This window comes from Prionailurus bengalensis, chromosome A2 (assembly GCF_016509475.1).
Source record: "Prionailurus bengalensis isolate Pbe53 chromosome A2, Fcat_Pben_1.1_paternal_pri, whole genome shotgun sequence".
NCBI lineage: Eukaryota > Metazoa > Chordata > Mammalia > Carnivora > Felidae > Prionailurus > Prionailurus bengalensis.
Genome location: NC_057348.1, coordinates 99,510,018 through 99,533,920, shown reverse-complemented (window position 1 = coordinate 99,533,920; position 23,903 = coordinate 99,510,018). Strand labels below are relative to the sequence as shown.

General features: G+C 38.0%; 1 protein-coding gene across 1 annotated transcript in view; it reads right to left on the bottom strand.

Moving 5' to 3' along the window:
* SDHAF3 (succinate dehydrogenase complex assembly factor 3) overlaps window positions 1-7,699 on the bottom strand; it is a 66,377-nt gene extending 58,678 nt beyond the window's left edge. The window contains exon 1 of the mRNA XM_043588937.1: window positions 7,383-7,699. Coding sequence (XP_043444872.1) covers window positions 7,383-7,676 — 294 coding nt within the window. The 5' untranslated portion in view covers window positions 7,677-7,699. The remainder of the gene's footprint in view (window positions 1-7,382) is intronic.
* Window positions 7,700-23,903: the final 16,204 nt, after the last annotated feature.

Here is a 23,903-nt window from a genome sequence, read left to right as displayed (position 1 = left end):
AACATTAATTTCATGAGGTAAGAGCACAAGATTTTTGTCCTATCTAGCTGTGTGATACCAAATAGGTTATTTTATTTATGTAAGCCTTAGTTACTTTATCTTTAAAAATGAAAGAATGGAGGTTCCAGTTTAAGATGGCAGACTGGAGAAACCCTAGCAGCAGCAGCAGCAGCGTATTTCTTATTTCCTCCCCTTCAAAACCTCCTTAACCTGATAGTAAAGAATTTCTAGGAGTAATCCATAATGACTAAAGAACAATGGAGCCATTACCAGCCAAGAGATTTCAATACATTTCTCATGACAGAAAGCAGGTAGCAGAGTATAGCTCATAAAACAGTGCAGATACAGGGAGCCAAAGCTTAGAATACAGAACAGAGAATATAGCTGAAGATGAAGCCAAACCACCAGAACCAACTGAACACAAATACAGGTAGGTAAAGAAACTAGGAGTGAGAAGCAAATCTAAGGGAGATTAATTGAAAGTCTAACCCTGAAAGTAAGTTTCCAATCAACAAGCCTATCTGTATGCAGAATTCTGTTTCTTACTGCTTTATTTGTAAATAAGGACAGATGACCAAAATTCACAAGGTATTTGAGACATAATAATGAAAAACGTTCAATTACAGAGATAAATAAGGAATAAAAAATATTGCTTTTTATTATAACCGTACTATACTAATTTTTAACCATGTGCATACATTACCTTGACTTTTTTTAAGTGCATTAACTAAAAATAAAAAATGAATTTATTTTAGCAATCTGAAGCTCCCTTTCAGTCAATTCTAATACTCTCTATGTAAAATTTCAGACATTCTTCTTAAGCAACTGTAAAATATATTTCAAAAAAAAATAGTATGTTAAACCAGTAAACCTATGCATATACAATCCTTTATCTTCTTAAATTCTGTGCAAACATTTATTTTAAATTTTTAAGACTGTGTGTTATGTATACACACACACATACAGATCTATTTTCTTTTCTTTATTTTTTTAGGGTGCCTGACTGGCTCACCCAGTAAAACACCTGACTCTTGATCTTGGGGTCGTGAGCTCAAGCTCCACATTGGGTGTAGAGATGTATTTTAGAACCATAACCACTAGCATATTAATATTATTATACTACCATTATTTTAAGCCTGAAAAATCAAATAAATTTTAAATCATTTAAATAAAAGAAATACACCTGTATGTTTCAGTAATGTCAATACATGCAATATTGATCAAATTGGGATTTTTAAAATACCTTTAGCTATTTATAACACAAGCATTGTTATAACACATCTCGTGACATCAATAAAAGTTAAATATTCCTAAATAAAAACAACATCTTAAAAGCATCACTACAAAGCCAAATACCTCAGAAAGGGGAAAAAATTTTATGTTCCAAAGATAGACAGTTTCATATCCTCTCCTTTATCCCCTGTTCCACATTAGATAAGGATCGTAATATGGCTAAAAATTTTTAAAAGGTAAAGCTTAATGAAGAAAACATACATCACCGTTCAATAAACCATCACCATCCAATAAACCATCACAAAAACACTATATTGAGGAACTTGCTGAATGAACAGCACAACTGAGAAGTTCACAAATGACTCTCTCTTACTTCGTAGATGCATCCCCCAACATCTACGATCCATCTATGGAACAGAGGATTCCTTTTCTTCTGCAAGCTCAAACACAAACCACAAATCGGGATGTTAATAAGCGACAAAATGAGGTCCCCAAATCAGGTAAGAAAGGCATACAATTATAAAAACTGCAAAATACCCATTCAAGCCTAATTATCCTAAGTTAGGGAAACTCTAAATATAGGTGACATGCAACTTAATCATACATTTTTTATCTGATGATCTACTTCAAAGTTTTAAGACAAGGATATTGTGAGCTACAAATGGATGGTTACATGAACTATGAAGCACATCCTCTTCTCAAATACAACAAAATAAAACAAAAAAGCAAATGTTACATAATATCTAGACCATCATACAAATCTACACAATTAAACATAAGGACAAAAGTACATTCCTGTGCAGAAGAGGCCAGAACCAACCAACTGCAGAAGAAAAGAACTAAACAGTTCCAGCACTATACTACTACCTTCTTTCTCTTAACTCCTAAATGTTAGTGGTCTATTTCTGCCTACCTTCGCCCAGGTTTTACCCAGCCTGGGCACTTTCAACCATACCTTTGAACGACCAGCTAACTACAGATAATGAATTCCAATTCTCTATCTCCAGCCACAACCTGTCTCCTAAGTATGAGACTTATACCTCAGAACATTTCCACCTGACTGTCCCACCAAAATGCTTAACACAAAATGTACCATACTGTACTCATTCTTCATCTGCCCTTTCTACAGACCTACTCTGGTTACTGGTATCATGTTCGAAAACCTGAGAGTTATCCATTCTATTTCCTCTTCTTTCATTCACCCTCCATCAGTCACCAAGTCAAGTCCCATTCTACATTATAAAGGATAACACTTAAATCCATACTCCCCATTCTCAACACCTGTCTTTGTTTGGGCACATATATATTTGGGATTACAACATCTCTCCTAATAATACTCCCTACCTTCAATCTGACTCATCCTTCATCATTCCTTTATATTGCTGCTAAAGTGATCTTTCTAGAATATAATTCGAATCATTTCACCATTGCTTAAAATCTTTCAGGAATTCCAAATAATCCTAAAATTCAGGGACTCCTAAAATCCTTAGGAGAATATCCTGGCTCTTGCTACCTCTCTAACTTTATCTCTTCCTAATCTCTCATATACGACACTAAATTCTAAATACATCGCTGCAAATCCTAGAAAAAGTCATACTGTTTCTGACCTCAATACCTCTGTATATGTTATTCCCACTTTTGAGAAAGTCTTTTTCTTGACATGGTAACTTTGACTTGCTCAAGACTCAACTAGACATTATATGTAGCCCTCAACCGTCTCCACTCCCTACTTGCTCCCATCGCATTTAACAGACACTTTCATACTGTATTAGAATTTTTTTAATGTTTATTTATTTTTGAGAGACAGAGTGAGCAGGGGAGGGGCAGAGAAGGGGGAGACAGAGGATCTGAAGCGCATTCTGTGCTTACAGCAGTGAGCCTGATGCAGGGCTCGAACCCATGAACCAAACCATGAGATCGTGACCTGAGCTAAAGTCAGATGCTCAACCGACTGAGCCACTGAGGCGCCCCTCTACTGTATTACAATTGTCTAATATACGCTACTAAATTTTGGACACCATGAAAATAAAATACAATTATTATTCATTTTTGTGTGCCACAATGCCTAGCACTTTGCCTGGCAATAATAAGATTGATATTGTGATCGATAATGTGATTGATAACTACTTATAGAATGTGTAAGCAAAAAGAAACAACTTCTTTCCAGAAATAACCTCTACTATAAACATATCCCAACAGACTCAGAGCAAAACAGCTACTTAGGAAAAACAAAGAAACCTGACAAGAAAACAATGGACATAAACAAATGGGGCAGAAAAGGAAAAATTAAACACACAGAGTCTGTTCAGAGTGAGTCCTGACAGCTGTTTATCACTCTTCATCTCACACTCTATAACAACCATGTTTTACTTGCTATTTAATCTTCAACGTTTTTTTCTGATTTCCCAGAAAATAAGTGGTGAATAGTCCTTCTCGCCACAACAGGGCAGACAGAGAGGGGGGAAAAAAAAGGAAAGTATTACCTAAATCAGTTATTCTTCAAAACTGAGCAGTTAGAACTTTAAAAATGCAATAATAAGACCCCTCATCTACCCAGACCCAATTCCACTGCTAAGAGTTGCCTCCTAAAAGATCTGAGGTAAGATTACAACACACATTCTCCCTAACAGATTCCCAACAACTCTTACTGAACCTACATTTTTTTTTCTCTTATGGTAAGATATTATATAAATTCACTATTTTCTCTGTATGTAAGCATATACATTTTTATCCTTAGAAAACATGAAATACTTTCCTCCTACCTTCCCCTAAGTGGTCCTTGAACAGAAAGTTCCCCAGCTGAATTCGCTCTATCATTTGCCAGTTTTCCATGATTACAAACGAAAGGAACAGAGAACTTTCCTAATGCTGGGACCTCTAATATGCCTGATCCTTCCTTTCTCTTTTCCCCAGTGGTACCCATACCCAAATTTACCCTTTAAAGTAAAGCAAATTCAGAATACATTCAAGTTCTTAAGTAATTTTAGAAATATATGAGAGAATATCCAAATCCAAAGTCCACAAAGAACAGTAAGTCTACAACTGTGTTACTCTTAATTAGCTTGACGGGGGCGCCTGGGTGGCGCAGTCCGTTAGGCGTCCGACTTCAGCCAGGTCACAATCTCGCGGTCCGTGAGTTCGAGCCCTGCGTCGGGCTCTGGGCTGATGGCTCAGAGCCTGGAGCCTGTTTCCGATTCTGTGTCTCCCTCTCTCTCTGCCCCTCCCCCGTTCATGCTCTGTCTCTCTCTGTCCCAAAAATAAATAAACGTTGAAAAAAAAAAATTAAAAAAATAAAAAAATTAGCTTGACATAAACATAAGCATCAAGCTAGTAATACTTATGCGTGCCAAATATGTAATCATCATTAACCAAAACAACAGAAACCCATGCCATAAATAGTAGCATCATATATAACATAATCATAAATCAGATATTTTGAAGAACACATAGGAGAGAAAAAAAGCCCAGAAGGCTGAAGGATATCACTTGTTGGTATCACTGTGCTAGCCAAGTTCTATTCCCCTCCAAGTCATTAGAATCTTCTCTAGTCTTCATCCTTGGAATAGAAAAACTAGCTCTCTTGGCAGAATCCACCCTACCCCCCTTCTAACTCCCAGACTTGAGAAAGACTGAGCTGCCTTGAAACTGTGAGAATTATTACTTTACCCAAATAGTTAGATAACTAGGTTTAAACTAATCTTTACCCAGCTGCGAACTCATTAATTACAGGGCCCTAGCCACATCAAAATACACTTTTCTTCATTCCAAAAAAATAAATGAAAATGGTAGATCAGTAATGGGGAAGAAGGGACAAGGCTTACCCACAGAAACATTCCAAGAAATAAATTCAGAGGGAATGAGGGCAATAGAAAATCACAATGAGAACTCAGTGGCAAGATCCATTGATGAATGCTAAAGTAACTGGAAAACTTTAAGGAGAAACAAAATATTTGTATATCTTCAGAGTATCCCCCAATAGATACAGTAATTTCAAAAGGGAAAATAATAACTTTACAGTGGAGAAACTTGGCAGATAATCACTTTAACCAAGCGACCACAGTTAACATCACAAACAATAAGTCGTGTTGGTATGACGTGCCCTCTGATATGATGTGTTGCGGAAAACTCATCACTCTTACGGTATCACCCTCCCACTAACGCACAACATCAATCTAATCATGAGGGGAAAAAAAATCAGGCAAACCCAGACTGAGAGATATTCTACAAAACAACTTACCAACATTTTTCAAAAAAGTGTCAAACACATGAAAGATAAAAGATTGAAGAACTGTCACAGACGAAAGAAAATTAAGGAGACAGGATGACTAAATGCAATGTGGGATCCTGGATTGGATCCTGCAACAGAACAAGAGCATTAGGGGATATACTGGCAAAATGTGAATAAGGCCTGTAGTTAACATCACTGTGGCAATGTTAATTTCCTTATTTTTTTAACGTTACATTCTTATTTTTGATAACTGCACCATGGTTATGTACAATGTTAATTTAATGTAAGGGGAAGCTGGATATAAAATATATGGGAACTCAGTACTGTCTCTGAAACTCTTCTGTAAGCCTAAGATTATTTCGACAGGTTTTTTTTTAAAAAAAAAGGCTGAATTCCTGATACCAAGCCTCGTAGGTTGATCAACACATTTTTTATTTACCTGGTTGTTTCTATTTTTATGCCTCTCTCCTCCAGCCTATTACCAATTTATTCTGAGTTTTTACTCTTGCTAAAAAACTTCCAAGTTCTTACACTTTAGGACCTCTCAAAGTGCCCTTATATCTTCTCAGCACAGTGCTAGATTCTCCTTTCTGTCCTGTCACAAACTGACTTAGCTTTAAAAATGTCACTTTAACACCCTAATTTCTTACAGATTCACTCAATTAGCAATTTAAAAAGTGCTTATAAATAAATTTACAGACATTAATTTAGAGGCGCATAAATACTGTTATTATTTTACAGATAAGAAAATAAGACTAGGAAAAATTAAGCGATGTGAAATTTAATAAATTCCAGAACCTGAATCTGAATCCAGTTCTGGCTCCAAGACCAAGTTACCATATTAAAAGAAAGCAATTTGCATTTAAGATTCAACTTCCCTGGCTCCATGCAGTCTAATTACCTCCAACACACATGATTTTTATAAAAGTTCTAAATTTCACCATTGTCTAAATAACCATCTTGCAAACTACAATCAAGAATTCTGAGATTCAGTGAAAACGTTCTGTGTTCAAACCATAATCTTTATAATTAAAAAAAAAAACCGACATCAATTTGGCCATCAACTTTTTAAGCTTTCAAAGAATCACTTACCTCTGTTCTTTTACTAACACTGTTTCATGCTTTCAAATACCTGAGATGACACTCTAACTCCCAATCCATTCATTTATTGATATTTGCAAATCATAACTAAGGCAATTATGCTAGGCCCCTAACCGCACGAAATATTCTAAATAGCCTTACTCTAAAAAAGGGATGGGAAGTCAAAGGGCTAATCCCCAATGCACGTGTCTGAGATTTAATGCAATGGTACAGGACAGCATGCAACAAAGTAACGAAACTTGAAATTCCCGAGAAATCAACTTTCACCTGACTTAACTCTGAGCATTTTTCTCCTCCACTGCTTGCAGTTGTATCCGGTATCTGTTATCAGTCAACTGAGAACATTATTAAGACCCGAGAAAGGGCACGGACATTTAGAAAACAGTATGGAAACAAGCCTCTAAGTCTGAAAACTACGTTACGAGAAAACCATTAATTTATTAATAGGCGCTTGCTACGTGCAAGGTACTGGAGAGGCAACAAGCTGCTTGACGGTGATTTATTCAATTTTGTAACCTCCCATCCTCATTTCTACAGAGCCTGGCATGGGAATGAGCTCAAGACGAATTGTTTTGGAGACGCTGATGTAACGGGATCTGCTCCTGCCAGGAACCGGTGGCAGAAATAGACCGGCAGATCATGTAACTTTGGGAAGTACTGTTTGAACAGCTTTGCGCTGTTTAATTCAAACGCAACAGGCTGCCGCTGTTCGATCCTGCGTGGAGCCCGCGGGAAACCAGCAGGGAAAGGAGATCTCTCACGGGGACAAACCGGGACACCTTTGAGGGTCTGGGGCAAAGAAAAGGTGGCATTCACTTGCCTCCCATTCCTGCAAGAAACGCTGGGCCTCGTCAGAACCAACGGTCTTATGCCTCCTAAACTCGTCCTTCACGTACTGGTCACCAAGGGCTTTAAGGTCTGGGGGCAGACCCCGGTGCAGCAGCAAGATGCCCCGATACAAGGCGCGGACCCGCGAGACGTGCCCTGCCGGCATAGAGGCGAGCGTGGACCTCACACCGCGCGCCTGCGCAAAAGGACGACGCGTACCCACCCCACTTAGAAGAGGGGTCTTTGTGAACCGGCACACGGGCGGAAGAGGGCGCGCGACCTTCATCCGGTTTGGTCCGCTCTAAAATCAGGACCTTCCGGAAACCTGAGCCGCAGTGGCGGACGGGGAAATGGGCGGGTCCTTGCCTGGAGGAGGCGTGGCCTTAGTGGAGATAACACCTTTGGCGCGGTTACTGAAGCACAATTGTTCCCGGGAGAATGGCAGCCAACCGGAGTTCTGGCGTGGGCCTTTTGTGACCCCTCAGTCACGCCACACTCTCTTTTCTATTCTTCTTACCCACGGATACAGGCCTGGGAAAGCTTTTTTCAAAGTCGGGCCCCTCCAGGAAGCCTTCCGTGGTTGGATCGACCCACTTCAGGTGTCTTCGAGTGTTTCTCTTCTCCCAGAGGGATTAGAGAGGGACTAGGATTAATATGTACATTCACGAGACCACCTACCCACATACTTTGCACAGCAGTGTGCTCGCAATTTGTGCCCTGAATATAGCCTCTTTCAAGTGAGCCCTAAACCAGCAGGTTTCATTAGCTCCAGTCAAATTGGCTGAAAAATCACAGAAAAACATTTAAGTGTATTATTTCCAGGGCCACGATCCTGGAGATGCTGAATAGATAGTCTGAGATGAAAACATTAAATCAGGACGTTTAAAAATCTCCACCTTTTGGAAAGATGATACTGAGAATGTGACTGGTTTCCAAAGCTGGCAGCAACTTGGCCTCATTCAGACCCATCACACCTTTGATTCTTCAGCAAATCCTGGTAACTCCACTAACAAAATGTGTGCCAAATTCGACCATTTCTCACAATACTCTCCATTACAACCGTCTCTCTCTCCAGTCAATACCTCCTAATATTGTGGTAGCTTCTTGTATTCCTGCTTCTGGCCATTATCAACTTTGGTCATGATCCACCTAAACTGTAAATTAGATCATGTTACTCCTCTGCTCAACAAAATACTCCAGAAAAACCCAAAGTCTCTCCACTTCTTAGCTCTCTAAATTTTCTCCTACTGCTCTCTCCCTAGTTGGCCAGTTCCAGCCATACTGGTCATTTACCTCCTAGTTCATCTTTGAACAGGCCAGGCACACGCCTAACTGAGGGCCTTGGCACTTGGTGTTTCCTGTGCCAGAAATGCTCTCCCCTATAGATGTCTTCTTGTCTAACATCTTCATTTCACTCAGCTCATTACTTCAGGTCCCCTTCTAAGACCCTCCCTGGCGTCTGTATTTGAAATTGCAACATTACCATGCCAAGAACTCCCTAAGCCCCCTCTCTGTTTTTCTCTAAAACACAAATTTTGCTTATTTGCTTATTGTCTTTTCCCCCCTACACATACCCCAGAATACAAATTCCGTGAGGGCAGGCATTTTCTGATTTTGAGGGTGTCAAGGGACTCATATGACCTAGTGATGAAGGGGCAGTGTAGGAATTTGTGTGATTCCCTCACAGACTTTTTTCTGTGCAAAGACGTTTTGAAAGACAAAGAAGACACGCACAGGCTAACAAGGGCAAGGACTTATTCATTTTAGAATCCTTTTCAGGGCCGACCACAGTGCCTGACGAATAGTAAGTACTCTAATATTGATTACCTTGAATGGACGTTTTCCTTCTGCTTAAAATTTAGAAAAAAATATTTGTTTAAAAGAGCACAGAACATTTTTAAAAAATGGATTTAATTTGGTATTATGACAAACCACATTAATGGCAAGGATTGAATGGCAATGTGGTTATTTTACTTCAGGAATTTTTTTTAACCATACTTCATCTGTTAATATCCCTATAAATTGAAAATTAATTTCTTGTTCCAGTTTGCTTTTTTTCTGGTTTCCTTTGGGGCTAACTTATATGTATAATAAATACTTCTTTCAGAGCCAAAGCTCTTATTAGAGTGTGGAAAAAACATTCTGCCAATGAATTAATAAAAAATAACAATATAAGATTTAATTCAGCCTAAAGGGAGCGGAAAAGGTCCACAGAACATTGTGCAATCAATACTCAGAAATGGCAAATGATGGGTGAAAAAGAAGCCAAGACATAGTGGTTAGGCCTTGGGAAGAGGAATCAAGCAATAACATCTATAATGATAGAGGACCTTTTTTTTATTATTATTATTTTTCTACAAAGAGCTGGACAGTGAGGTATGTTTTGAGGACAAAACTTTCTCTGTTTCCTTGACCTTCCAATTTAGGCTGACCAGTTTTCCTCTTGTGGTCAAAATAGCCATGAATTGAAAGTAAGATCTGAGTTGTATTCCTGGTCACTAATCCAGATCAGAACACATGCAGGCCTTTCCTTTATCCTTTCTCCATGTGTTTCTTTTTCCTGTGTGCTTTTTTTTAATTTTTTTTTTTAATTATTTTTTCAACGTTTATTTATTTTTGGGACAGAGAGAGACAGAGCATGAACGGGGGAGGGGCAGAGAGAGAGGGAGACACAGAATCGGAAACAGGCTCCAGGCTCTGAGCCATCAGCCCAGAGCCCGACGCGGGGCTCGAACTCACAGACCGCGAGATCGTGACCTGGCTGAAGTCGGACGCTTAACCGACTGCGCCACCCAGGCGCCCCTTTAATTTTTTTTTTAACGTTTATTTATTTTTGAGACAGAGGGAGACAGAGCATGAACGGGGGAGGGTCAGAGAGAGGGAGACACAGAATCCGAAACAGGCTCCAGGCTGTCAGCACAGAGCCCGACGCGGGGCTCGAACTCACGGACCGCGAGATCGTGACCTGAGCCGAAGTCGGCCGCTCAACCGACTGGGCCACCCAGGCGCCCCATTTCCTGTGTGTTTTTAAGCAAGTCACACAACCACTCTGTGCCTGGATTTTCTTACATGTCAAATGCTGGGTTAGGCAATTTTCAGTACTTTCCAAATCTATGACGTAATCATGATTTCTCCCAGATTCCCTTCAAAATTTTTTTGTGCAGGTAGAAGCAGACACATATCCATTCTGGAATAATTGCTTTGAAAAGACTTTTAAGAGAAAGGGGAAACTCCTCAAAACTCTATGTGGAACACATCCCCTAAGCCTTTCAGGGTACACAAACTATAACAACCACAGTATACCCAGCAATTGAAGTATGCAGTGTGGAATTTGTACAGAACTCCCACACAAAAAAAGATAGAAGAAGCTGCTAGAGAAGTTTTTTGACAAACAGACAACTGTGAGGACAAAGGAGGTAGGGAAAAATCAATGAATAAGAAAAAATTAACTGAAAGAAGGAGAAAGAAAACACCTGTGAGGAGCATACTGCATTATTACTTTGTAGTGTGCCCCAGTCTTTACCTTGACATGTTGAAAATAATTCTTACTTGCAAATAATGTTAAACCCTTTTCCTCTACAGCAGAATGAGAAAGGGTTGGTGAATCGGAGAGGCTGGTGAGAAAAGATTTGGAAACTGCTTTATGCCATTAGGTATGGAAACACGACCTCAGGCTTGGATTTGGTTGCACATGTGGCTCAGTTTTTAATTTATGGCTACTAAATGCCAAATTTTCAATCTTCAAAAATAATGAAAAGTCAAATGCCTGGAACAAGATATATCTTTGATCCAAACAACTTTCATATGCTTAGAGGCCTGGAGAGATGAACAAGCTAGATTTAACAGTGGTAATTACCTATAGTCCCCCAAACAACATCAGAAGTGTTCTCTCATTTTCTGCTTTACCTTCGAGTCCCTAATAGGAACATCACTATGTGGAGGAGAAAATGTAAGAGGAAAGACTTCTTTAAACATTTTTACTTGGTAGCTGAGTATCTCTAACTACTGAAATGCAATGGTAACGAAGCAGATCATCTTGAAAGCCAAACTTTCAAACTTAAACATAACAGTTCAGGAATGAGAGAAGCAAATAAATTCATAGAAAGTCTATTCTTTGAAAGTCACTTTGGAAAACATATTAGTCTTCATTTAGTATATTTCTAAGTTTCTGAAACATGTTACACAAGAAATATCAAAGAGGAACTAAATGTGTTTATACCTGGAGAGAAAGATCTAACTATAAGGAATGTTTTAAATATTTACAATTATTGATAAATAAGGATGGAAAATCAAACAAAGTTGAGATAAATTGTCATGTATAATAATTTAAGGTACTAACGATACTAATTTTTTCTAAGGAGAAAAAACTGACCATTGCCACAGAAGCTGGAAAAAGCTGGAAAATATTTGACAAATTCAACACCCATTTCTGATTTTAAAATAATAATAAAAAAAAGAAATCAATGGATTTCTCAACACAAAATCCAATACCTTAGCTAATAGGAAAACATCTGATACAGTAGGCAAGATTTTTGCATAAAAGAGAATGGAAAAAGAACATATATAATATTTCCCTCATTGTGCAAAAAGATAAACCAAAGACTGATTTTTTTTTTTTTAAGTTACCTACAGGGATGAGTTTGGGTGAGGAGCAGGCAGAGAGATAGGAATGGAAGTGACATGTTCCTAAGTTTATACTTTGCTATCGTTTTGAGCAGTGAAAATATCTTACACAGAAAAAAAATAATAATAAACTTTTTATTTTATTTTTTTTAATGTTTATTTACTTTTGAGTAAACTTTTGAGTTTATTTACTTTTGAGAGAGACACAGAGCATGAGCAAGGAAGGGGCAGAGAGAGAGGGAAACACAGAATCCAAAGCAGGCCCCAGGCTCTGAGCTGCCAGCACAGAGCCTGATGCAGGGCTTGAACCCACAAACTGTGAGACCATGACCTCAGCCGAAGTCGGACGCTTAACCGACTAAGCCACCCAGGTGCCCCACGTGAAATTTTTTAAAAGCTAATGCTAATATAGAAAGCAAACCTTGAGAATGATTGATGCTTTGGCCATACACTGTGAGTTTCATATGCAATAGTTCATCACTTACACATATTTCCTCCTTTCCCAAAAGCTATTTAGTTGATGTAAAAATTGATTTTTGCCTCTCTTTCATAACTGTTGTCTAATTTTACTGCATTATAGTCAATGAATCAGTTGTAATTTATCAACTTATAGAGAAAAGGAATTTCTTCAAATTTCCTGGGGGCCTTCCACACAATTTTTTGAGGTTCTGAGTATGCTTAAAACAATATGTTGTTTTCACAAGAAATAATAAGTGTTGGCGAGGATGTGGAGATAACTCTCATGCACTGTTGGTGGGAATGCAAACTGATGTAGCCACTGTGGAAAACAGTATGGAGGTTCCTCGAAAAGTTAAAAATCGATCTACCCTATAATTCAGTAGTCCCACTACTGGGTATCTACCCAAAGAATACAAAAACACTAATTCAAAGGGATATGCACAGCCCTGTTTATTGCAGTCTTGTTTAACAAGAGCCAAATTATGAAAGCAGCCCCAGTGTCTATCAATAGATTAATAAAGAAGATGTGGTACACACACACACACTGGAATATTACCTAGCCATTAAAAAAGAATGAAATCTTGGGGCACCCGGATGGCTCAGTCAATTGAATGTCCAGCTCTTGGTTTTGTTCAAGTCATGATCTCACAGTTCGTGAGTTCAAGCCTGGCATCAGGTTCTGCACTGACAGTAGATTCTCTCTCTTTCTCTTTCTCTCTTTCACTCTCTCAAAATAAATAAATAAACTTAAAAAAAAAAAAGAATGAAACTTTGCAACAACACAGATGAACCTGGAGAGTAAAATTCTAAGCAAAATAAGACAATCAGAGAAAGACAAATACCATATGATTTCACTCATATGTGGAATTTAAGAAAAAAAAATGAGCAAAGGAAAAGAAGAGAGAGACAAACCAAGAGACAGACTCTTAACTAAAGAGAATAAACGGGTGGTTACCAGAAGTGGGAGGGGAGTGCGGGATGAGTGAAATAGGTGAAGAGAACTAAAGAGTACACTTACCATGATGAGCACTGAGAAATATACAGAATCACTGAATCACTATATTGTACTCCTGAACCTGATATAACACTGTATGTTAACTATACTGGAAGTAAAATTAAAAACTTAATAAAAAGTAAATTGAAAAAAGAATATGTTGTTTCTATTTTGTAGGTACAAAATGTGTATGTGAAATATATTTCAGAACAAGCTTAATTACATTATTTGAATTCTCTATTTTTTAAGTTTTTGCCTACTTTATCTTTCAGTTTCAAAAAGCAGAGCATCAGAGTTGCCCAGTATGATTGTGGATTTGTTGGTTTGTCTATCTGGTTATATCTGTTTTTGCTTTCTATATTTTAAATGTTAGATTACATATAACAGTTAGTTTGAGGGGCACCTGGGTGGCTCAGTTGATTAACTGTCCAACTCTTGATTTCGGCTCAGGTCACCATCTTAGGGGTCATGGGATCGTGCCCCGTGTTGGACTCTGCACTGGCAGCACAGAGCCTGCTTGGGATTCACTCTCTCCCTCTCTCTCTCTCTGCCACTCCCCTGCCCTTGCTCTCTCTCAAAATAAACAAATAAACTTTAAAAAAAAAGTTAGTTTTAAAGTCGGTTATGTCTGACATACTAAGATTTATGATTGTTATATCTTCTTGTACCTTTTAGAAATGAGTTCCTCTGGACCCTTTAAATATTTTTTGTCTTAATTCTATTTTGTCTGATATTAATGTATAGTTACAGGGGTGCCTGGGTGGCGCAGTCGGTTAAGCGTCCGACTTCAGCCAGGTCACAATCTCGCGGTCCGTGGGTTCGAGCCCCACATCAGGCTCTGGGCTAATGGCTCAGAGCCTGGAGCCTGTTTCCCATTCTGTGTCTCCAGACTCTCTCGCTGCCCCTCCCCCGTTCATGCTCTGTCTCTCTCTGTCCCAAAAATAAATAAACGTTGAAAAAAAAATTTAAAAAAAAAAATGTATAGTTACAATTGCTTTCCTTTTGTTACCATTTGCTTCAGGTACCTTTTTATTGTCAACCATCATCTGTCATTTTCTTTTGTCCCCTCTTCATTATTTGTAGCTAGATTTTCCGTTTATAATCCACTCTCAGTAGATGAGTTTAGCCTATTCATATTGATTGTGTTTAATGGTCCTTTTTGAACTAGTCCCTGGTGTCATATTTTTTTTTTCTACTTACCACAATTTCCAGATTATTTCTACTGTGTTTCCTTTTATTGAACTACTAACTGGAAAGATTTACATTCTATATCTGTGTTTCTGGTTATGACTCTTGAATTTTTAACCCATACCCATAATGTTACATGGTTCCAACAACATGTAAAGTTAATCAGTAGCTATGTCCTCCTCTAAATAAGATCAGAACATTGGCATGATTCTATTTCTCTCCCTGCCTACCTTCTGCAAAGTCCTCTGTTGTTATCAGCTGGAATTGTGGGTTCAATTAAAAGTACTCTTAAAAGTACTTTTTCTTAACAATCAATACATATTTAAATTTAACATTAATTTTTATTAGTTTCTTGCCTCACCACCACTTTTGTACTTCATTTCTTCTTCCTCAGTTCCTTTCAGGATCTGGGAATAAGCTTTTGGTAGTTTGGGTTTATTTGATTTGCTTTGGTTTAATTTTGATTCATTTCAAAATGAGGGCACATGACTTTTTTTTAACTCTGGGACAGTCTACACTATTGCTTTTCTTTAAAATTTACCTCCCCTCTCTTATCTCCACTATTGCCTTCTGGAATTTATACTGGATGGATGCCAAAATGTTACTTATCTCTACTTTCCATATTTATAGCCCCTGGTTCTCTGTTCTAGAAGAATTTCTTGACTTTCCAGATGTGTTCATCTGCCTTCAGCTCATTCATTAAGTTTTTTGTCCCATTCACTATTCTTGGTTAATGATGCACTATCCTCTCTTCTCTTCTTGAATACTCCTATCCAAAAGTCTACTTATTCTAAAGCTCTGTTCTGCTTTCTGTTAACTGTTTCCTGAGGTGTAGGTCCTTCAGTTAAAGTTCATTATCTTTCCTGATGTTGGTTCTCCTCAAATGTGGATGATTCTGACTGGGGATTTACTTTCATATTCAGATGCCTTATTAGTGTTTCTATTCCTTCTGCTTTATTCAAGGGAAAAGCCAGATAAGCTACTAAGTACTGAATGCCCACCTATTTTCGGTAGGAGTAGGTGCGTGGAAAGGATGTGCCACTAGGCTGTCATGCCAGTTTGTGTATCTCAGTGGGCAGTCTTCAACTTGTAGAAATTCCTTTCTCCTTGAGTCCTTGTCAAGCCACAGAAGGGCACTCACCTCTCTCTGTGATCCAAGCTCTCTTACTCACTGCCCTCACCTGCAGATAGACACCTGGCTGTTCCTGCTGTAGCACCCTAACTAATCACCCTCTTAGCTGCCGGGACCCTCCCTGCATGCCTTGTATCTCCCCAGGAGTGGCCGTTCTTGGAATCACTCTCATCTGTTGCTGGCACTACTCTTCTGCATACCTTTTGGGCTGAATTTTCTTTTTAAAGGAGATTCCAGCTACTCTCCTTTTATCAGGGATTCCTCACAGTTTCTAGAACATCATGCATCCCTTTATTTTTCTAATCCAGTTGCAGCTTTTTTTTTAAATATGAAATTTATTGTCAAATTGGTTTCCATACAACACCCAGTGCTCATTCCAACAGGTGCCCTCCTCAGTGCCCATCACCCACGCTCCCCTCGAAGCTTTTTAAAATATATCTTTTATCACATTTCTAAGGATTAACAGGAACAAATGACTATACTGTTTTTCTGGTCTTTATCTTAACATTTGAAGTACAAAGCATTATTTATAATTGTAAAAAAAACGGAATCAAATCTAAATGTCCGACATCAGGAAACTGATTAAGTAAATTATGATATATTTACACAATGGAATGTTTAATATGCTTTTAAAAACAGTGCCCATGTTGATATTTAGTGTGAGAAAGTACATCTTAATTGTTGTTAGGCATCAAAAGCAGGAGATTAGATTGATGCGTAGATACATAGATAGATAAGATAGTAATTTTTTTTAACTAAAAGGAAACCTAGAAATTAATATTTAAAATATTAACAGTGCTATTGTTTCTGGTAGGATTATTGACATACTTTTCAATTTTGAACAAGCTCTATCTCTTTTATATAAAAAATACATTTTACATTACTGTTTTAAAAGCTGTTGAGAGGCACCGGAGTGGCTTGGTCAGTTGAACGTCTGACTCTTGATTTTGGCTCAGGCGGTTTGATCTCGTGGTTGTGGAATAGAGCCCCACATCAGGCTCTGCACTGACAGTGCAGACTCTGCTTGGGATTCTCTCTCTCCCTTTCTGTCTCTCTGCCCCCTCCCCCATGCGTGCACTCACTCTCTCGCTCTGCTAAATTTTAAAAAATAATAATAAATAATAAAAGCAGTTGAAAAGAGAGTTTATATTATTTTCAAGTTTGCATGAAATCTCTACAAAAACTGATCAAAAACTAGATCATATCATAAAGAAAATCTCCAAAGAATTTTTTAAACAGCAGGAAATTCACAGACCTTGTTCTCTGACCACACCACACATGAAATTAGAAAATCACAACAAAAGTTTACATGAGAAAAATACAACCATTTGGAAGTTTAAAAATATTCTCTCATGTAAATGTTAGAGCAAAGAAAAGGAACGTAACAGAGTATTTAAAAAATATCAAGAAGAGGCACTGAAGGACTGGGAAGGACATGAAACAACATGCATTTCATTTTTCACGTATCATTTTCATGATGCATATACTCAGTTGCTCTTCTAAGAAGAGATTATAGATGAGTGGAATTTAAGCTGGGCCTGGAATGACAGATACAATATGGAAGGGCTAAGGAAAGATGGAGTGCTCTTTGAAAGAGAAAAACAACATGAGAAGCAGCACTGAACTTGTGTCATAAAAACAGTGAAGAAACCAAGCTGATTAGAATTGTGAATTATCTGGATGGTAGAAGAAAATTGTCTTAAAAAATAAAACATGTGGAGCTTAAAGAATATCCACATGTTTTAATATATACCTATAATACCTGTATTTTATACATATATTTTATACATAAGTATAATTATATATATAGTTATACATATGTATTTCTTAATGTCTCATTTTAAACAATTGGTGAAACTGGGACCAAAGAAGTGACTTTGCAATTGAATAGATTTAGAATATAGAGAGGGACACCTGGCTCATTGATTGAGCATCCAACTTCAGCTTAGGTCATGATCTCATGGCTGTGACCTGGAGCCCCACATCGGGCTCTGTGCTGACAGCTCAGAGCCTGGAGCCTGCCTCGGTTCTGTGTCTCCCTCTCTCTCTGCCCCTCCCCCACTCACGCTCTGTCTCTCTCTCCTTCAAAAATAAGTAAAGTTAAAAAAATTAAAAAAAAATAAAATGATTAGAATATGGATAGCCTTAAAAGGCAACACATGCACCATTTTTTTAAAGTAAGCTCAGTGTCCAAAGTGAGGCTTGAACCCCAAACCTGAGATCAAGAGTCAAGTGCTCTACCAACTGAGCCAGCCAGTTGCCCCCACAGTTCACCATTTAGAGGGTAAGAAATAAAAGTTACTAGAAATTTTGAGCCAGGAGGATATGGTGAGAGCAGTGCTTAAAAAAGGAAAAGCTGGCAGCCATGTGCAAAATAGTCTGCTAAAAGAATAAATGAGGGGTGCCCAGGTGGCTCAGTCGGTTAAGCGTCTGATTCTTCATTTCAGCCCAGGTCATGATCTCACAGTTCATGGGATGGAGCCCTGTGTCAGGGTCTGTGCTGATAGCAGGGAGCCTTCTTGGGACTCTCTCTCTCTGTCCTTCCTCTGCTCATGCATGCTTGCTCTCTTTCTCTCAAAATAAGCAAATGTCTAAAAAGAAAGAAAGAAAGAAAGAAAGAAAGAAAGAAAGAAAGAAAGAAAGAAAGAAAAAGAAAGGAAGGAAGGAAGGAAGGAAGGAAGGAAGGAAGGAAGGAAGGAAGAGAAAGAAAGGAAGAAAGAAAGAAAGAGAATAGTTTCATTCAGATGAAAAAAAAAAAAAGGCCTTGTATTGAACCCATGACTACAATGTGCCACTTACAGAAGAATATAATGAACTCAACTGTCTATACATGAGTCTGTGCTTGAGATTGCCAGGAGTTGATGGCCTGAGGTAGGAGTAGGAGTAGTCATGGGACTCTGAATGACACTTGATATAGGGGCAAACCAGATGGGGGAAAAGGGACAATTGCCTGAATGAAAGAGTATCCCTGGTTTCCCTTCGGTAATACAACTGATAAAGACAGAAAAGTCAGGAGGGAAAACTACTTTTGGAAATACACTGCACTTTAGTCACGTTGAGTTTGAAGGGACAGCCTATGCTACAGGATGCACTGAAAAGATGCTAATAGTATCAGTAGAATTTACTACTGGTCTGTGTCAATGGTTCTCAGCTTTGGCTGTATATTACAATTACTTGGGAAACCAGTATAAAAAAGATACTAATAATCAAGCCCACTCCAAACCACCTGAATCAGAATCTCTGAGAGTGGGATGAGGCATTGACATTGCTTAAAACCTCCTCCATTGATTCTAATGTGCAGGCAGGCTTAAGAACCAATGGTCTAAATTTCCAACTTGGAGACACTTAGGTTCTGAGAAAAGTGCCTAAGATATTAAGACACTGTTAAAAACTGGTTACTAAATATCCTGTACTTCAATACTAAGGAGTTTCTGCAATCATGGGAATAGAGACTTTATATAGCTAACAATATTCTAAACCATGAAAGCAAAAATTGTCTTTGAGGAAGAGGATGTAAGAGTGAAAGGAGAGTGATATAACTCTAGGTTGCATCCACAATTATACAGCAGGAGGTGATTTATAACCTCAGGGCTGCCCAAAGAGCTCACTCCAGAATTGTCCCACTTCCCATTTGCCACATCCACGATACCAGAGTGTTTCTCTCAGGACATGGTATAAGCTTTCCAAGTAACTAATGAACATTCAGAACACAACTTACTTGGGGCACCGTGGCTCAGTCAGTTAAACGTCTGACTCTTGATCTCAGCTCAGGTCATGATCTCAGAGTTTGTGAGTTCAAGCCCAGAGTCAGGCTCTATGCTGGCAGCTTAGAGTCTGCTTGGGATTCTGTCTCTCCCTTTCTCTGCCTTCTCCTGCTCCCACATGTGCAGCTGTGCTATAAATAAATAAATAAATAAATAAATAAATAAATAAATAAACAAACAAACAAACTTAAAAAAAGAAAGAAAAAGAACACAGCTTACTTATACAAAGTTGGCACTGTTAATAAAGATCCACAAAATCTCCATTAACTGTATCTTCTTCCTTCCTACTCTCCTCCAACCCAAGACTTCCACCGGTATTCTTGATTATATCCTAATCCTTCTGAGATGTGGCTTCATAATTATCCACTCATTCTTTCTCTCACTGACATCTTCAATTATTCTCTTCATGAGATTGTCCGATTCAGCTCATAAACATTTACAAGAATACTTCACATTAAAAAAAAAAGAAGAAGAAGAAGAAAATAAATCTCTCCATCTATTCTACCTCACCCTCAAACTACCATCCTATCACTCTGCTTCCTTCATTGGCAAACTTGAAAAAAATTACATATTTCTCTGTCTCCATTCCTATCCCCCACTTAATCCCTTTTAATCTATTCCTGGCTCCATTACTCTTCTAAGATCACTTTCTTCAAAGTCACTAGTCATTTGCCTTCAGTTTTTATACCTACTCTCTCTTGACCTTCTAGAAATCTTTCTCAAAATCAAATCTTTTGACTGCCATACATTTGTACCGTCCAGGTGATCCCACCTCTAGGGCCCTATTTCCTGTGCGTCCTTAACTACCTGAAGTTCTTCCTCCCATCCCCAAATGTGAACACATCCAAAGGCTCAAACATCACCTTTACTTGAGTGCCCTTGTTATGTCCAGCTGTCTCCAGCAATTGGTGATGCTCTGCTGCCCCCACCTGGCCAAGCCCATTGTAACCACTCTGGAAGCTCTCGCTGTACCCTTACCTGGAAAAGTGCCAGGATACCTTATCAAATCACACACACCTGTGACCTCTCTACAGCTTCCGCCCTCCTATCTAACCATGGGTTAAGTTCAAATTAGATGTCCCTTCATCTCTTTAGAGTCTATGTCCCAAACTAAACTCAACATTTTTCTCCAAAGACCTCTTTCTCTACCATTCTTCAGTTTACCTAGACTCAAGAGACACCCGTAACGTCTTTCACTCTCCTCATCTATCTTGTAATTGAGGAATTTTTGTTGAGACTTCTTTTGTAAATCAGTCACTTTTCCCCTACCTTATTGACCCACCTGCCTAGACTCTTGCCCTCATTTAAATGATTACACAATTGGATCTAACTGGATTTCCTTCCTTCAAAGCCTTCAAACCTTTCCCATTGTCTTCAAGGTAAAAGTCTGTGCCTGCAGAATATAAAAGTAGATTTAAAAAATCACACTGAGGGGCACCTGGGTGGCTCAGTCACTTAAGGGTCCTACTTCAGCTCCGGTCATGATCTCACGGTTTGTGAGTTCAAGCCCCGAGTCGGGCTCTGTGCTGACAGCTCAAAGCCTGGAGCCTACTTGGATTCTGTGTCTCCCTCTCTCTCTGCCCCTTCCCTGCTTGCACTCTGTCTCTCTCACTCTCTCAAAAATAAATAAACATTAAAAAAAATTTTAAATCACACTGAAACCAAAGGCAAACTTGCAGCTGAGCTATTATTAATCTACTTTCTCATTATATATGTATAAAAGTATTTTATGATAATATAAAATATATTTTTATTATATTAAACATTATAATGTACAATTATATATTGTACAATTTTCTTAAAATTGAAGGGGAAAATTCTAAATGATAAATTCAAATATTTCCATTTCATAATGCTATTATGCTTTTAACCTACAGAAAGCAAAAGTAATTAGTATATAAACAAATGCAAAAAATAATTGTCTGAAAAGGGAAGTCATTTCTTTTCCCTCAACCACCACATTACAGTAAGTTCACAATATGTGTTCTTCATCCTCACAAATTCAAGGTGACTAAATCATGTTTATATTTAGCTTAGATCCCTGCTCTGCCATTTGTTGATTACATGATCCTGGACTAACGTTGAAGCTCTCTGGGTCTCAGTTTTCTCCTCTAAAGATGAGAGTGATATTTTGTACCTCAAAGCCTCTTGCATGTTTTAATGATTTAATATGTAAAAAGGATCTCAGCACATAGGAAGCGCTGATTAGTGTTAGCAATGATGATGGTGATGTAAATTGATAGCCAATAGAAGCTGCACTTCTTATTTTAAGAAGTCTTTTTTAACTTTTCCCACTTTAGACATAACATCTTAGATGTATGAAAGTTAAATTAACTGAAATAAGATAATGCAACGTAGGTGACGACCCAAATTCTTAAACCAGAGTTTACATGTGAGCGCCTACCATACGCAAGGTTATTTCCCAATGACCTTCCATTGAGAAACAAGGATGGTTGCTCTTAAAGAGATAATCTCTTATAAATCTGCACTGAGTTTACTGATTCAAGATAAATACTGCAATATCTGACAGACTCTCAGCATCAATGATAGGAACAGAACGTTTCAGTCTTGGACTTGTGTTGTGAATTCACTTGAATTGCTACTATTCATGCTGGCTGAGAATGACAAATTAGGTGAAAATTAGTGGCTAGTCTCTACCTACCATTCTATAGTCATGATGATGAAGGAGGATCATTTATCTACGGAATGAAGAGTAGGGGCTGGATAATTCTGGACACTACATTATTCTGAACCAGTAACTTCTTAGAAATTCTTTTCAAGGTTTCATTAAGAGTGCTTAAGCAAAGTAACATTTGTTCTTCCTTCATAAAATAAGACTTTGGCAGTGAATGTTTACAGGATTTCTTTAAAAATATAATAGCAAATATCACAGATGTCTAAGAATTAGGCTCAACTGTAGAACAAATCATAATTTGTTTTATTGCTTTATTTAATTGGGCCTCAACTGGCCTTTTGGATAGTACAATAATATTCTTAAGCAGAGGAGATTATTTTAAGATAGATATATCATGGAATTATAGCCTTTCTCAAGAATGTCACAACATATGAGACCAGTTATGAAACACACATTTCAAAGTTAGATCAAATAGGGTCATTATTAACAAAAATTTTTAAAAGAACATAAGTTCAATCTTCCTTTATGGATATATGATGGAATTACAGACTTTCTCAAGCAGAGAAGAAACATTTTACAGAGAACTTATTTTGCCATGTATAGGTGCATGATATTAAAGAAAATTTTGGGAGGGCACCTGGCTGATTCAGTCAGTAGAGTATAGAACTCTTGATCTCGGGACTGTACGTTCAAGTCCCACACTGGGTGTAGAGATTACTTAAAACTACAATCTTTGAAAAGAAATTTTAAAAAATAAAGAAAAATTTAAAAATAAATAAAAATTTTTGCTCAACAGTACCCGATTTAAATGTGTTCACAAATGTAAAACAAATCAGTTTTTAAAATAATTATAGTCCAGCACCATTAAAAATTAAATTCACACATAATTAAAGGGGAGGCTTGAAATCTTATGCAGTAATTTTTCATTTTTACTCTACTTAACAGACTCCTCATGGGTCCATAAAAGGCCATTCAAGATGGCCTAAGGATGACTCTGACCTGAGCACACACAACGTTTTCCAAAGTCCTCCTATTGGAGAAAACTAATGTCTCAAGAAGATGAGCCTGAGGGAAGAATGAATTGTCCAGAAAGAACATTTATCCTACACTGGTGCTTCTCACTAATCATCTGGGTATCTTGCTGAGAAGCAGATTCTGATCCAGTTGGTCTGGTGAGGGCTCTAACAAGCTCCCAGGTGATGTTGATGTTGCTGGGCCATGAGCCACACTTGAAGAAATGAGGTGCTAACACATAATCTGTATCATCAGCTAATAGAGAATGACATTTTACTTCCCCAAACTGCATCTTCTTACTCAGATATGTATATGTGGATATTTTGGATAACTTGCAACTGTCTACAATTTTTCCAAATTGAAGTCCAATCTAAAGTATTTTCATTGCTTAAAAAAATAAGTGGTATGATATGTAAAAAGAGTCAAATATCATCTGAAAGGATAGCATAAATAATCAAGAACAGAGAAGAACAAAAATAAAGCTCAAGTATAATAATCTTTGAATTAATAAGGCCATGGCAGGAGAGAAAGGATACCATGAAGGTGAAGGTGAATCAGTCCAAACGGGGAAGTACTATCTTCAGGTTTGGGGCTTGCCCAGCCTCAGTAGATAGCTTTTGTATGGGGTATGGGAGGGATTAAGTCTTAAGTACTCAAGGCTAAAAGTATTCACGAAGGCCTACAGTTGCCTAATCAAATTGCTT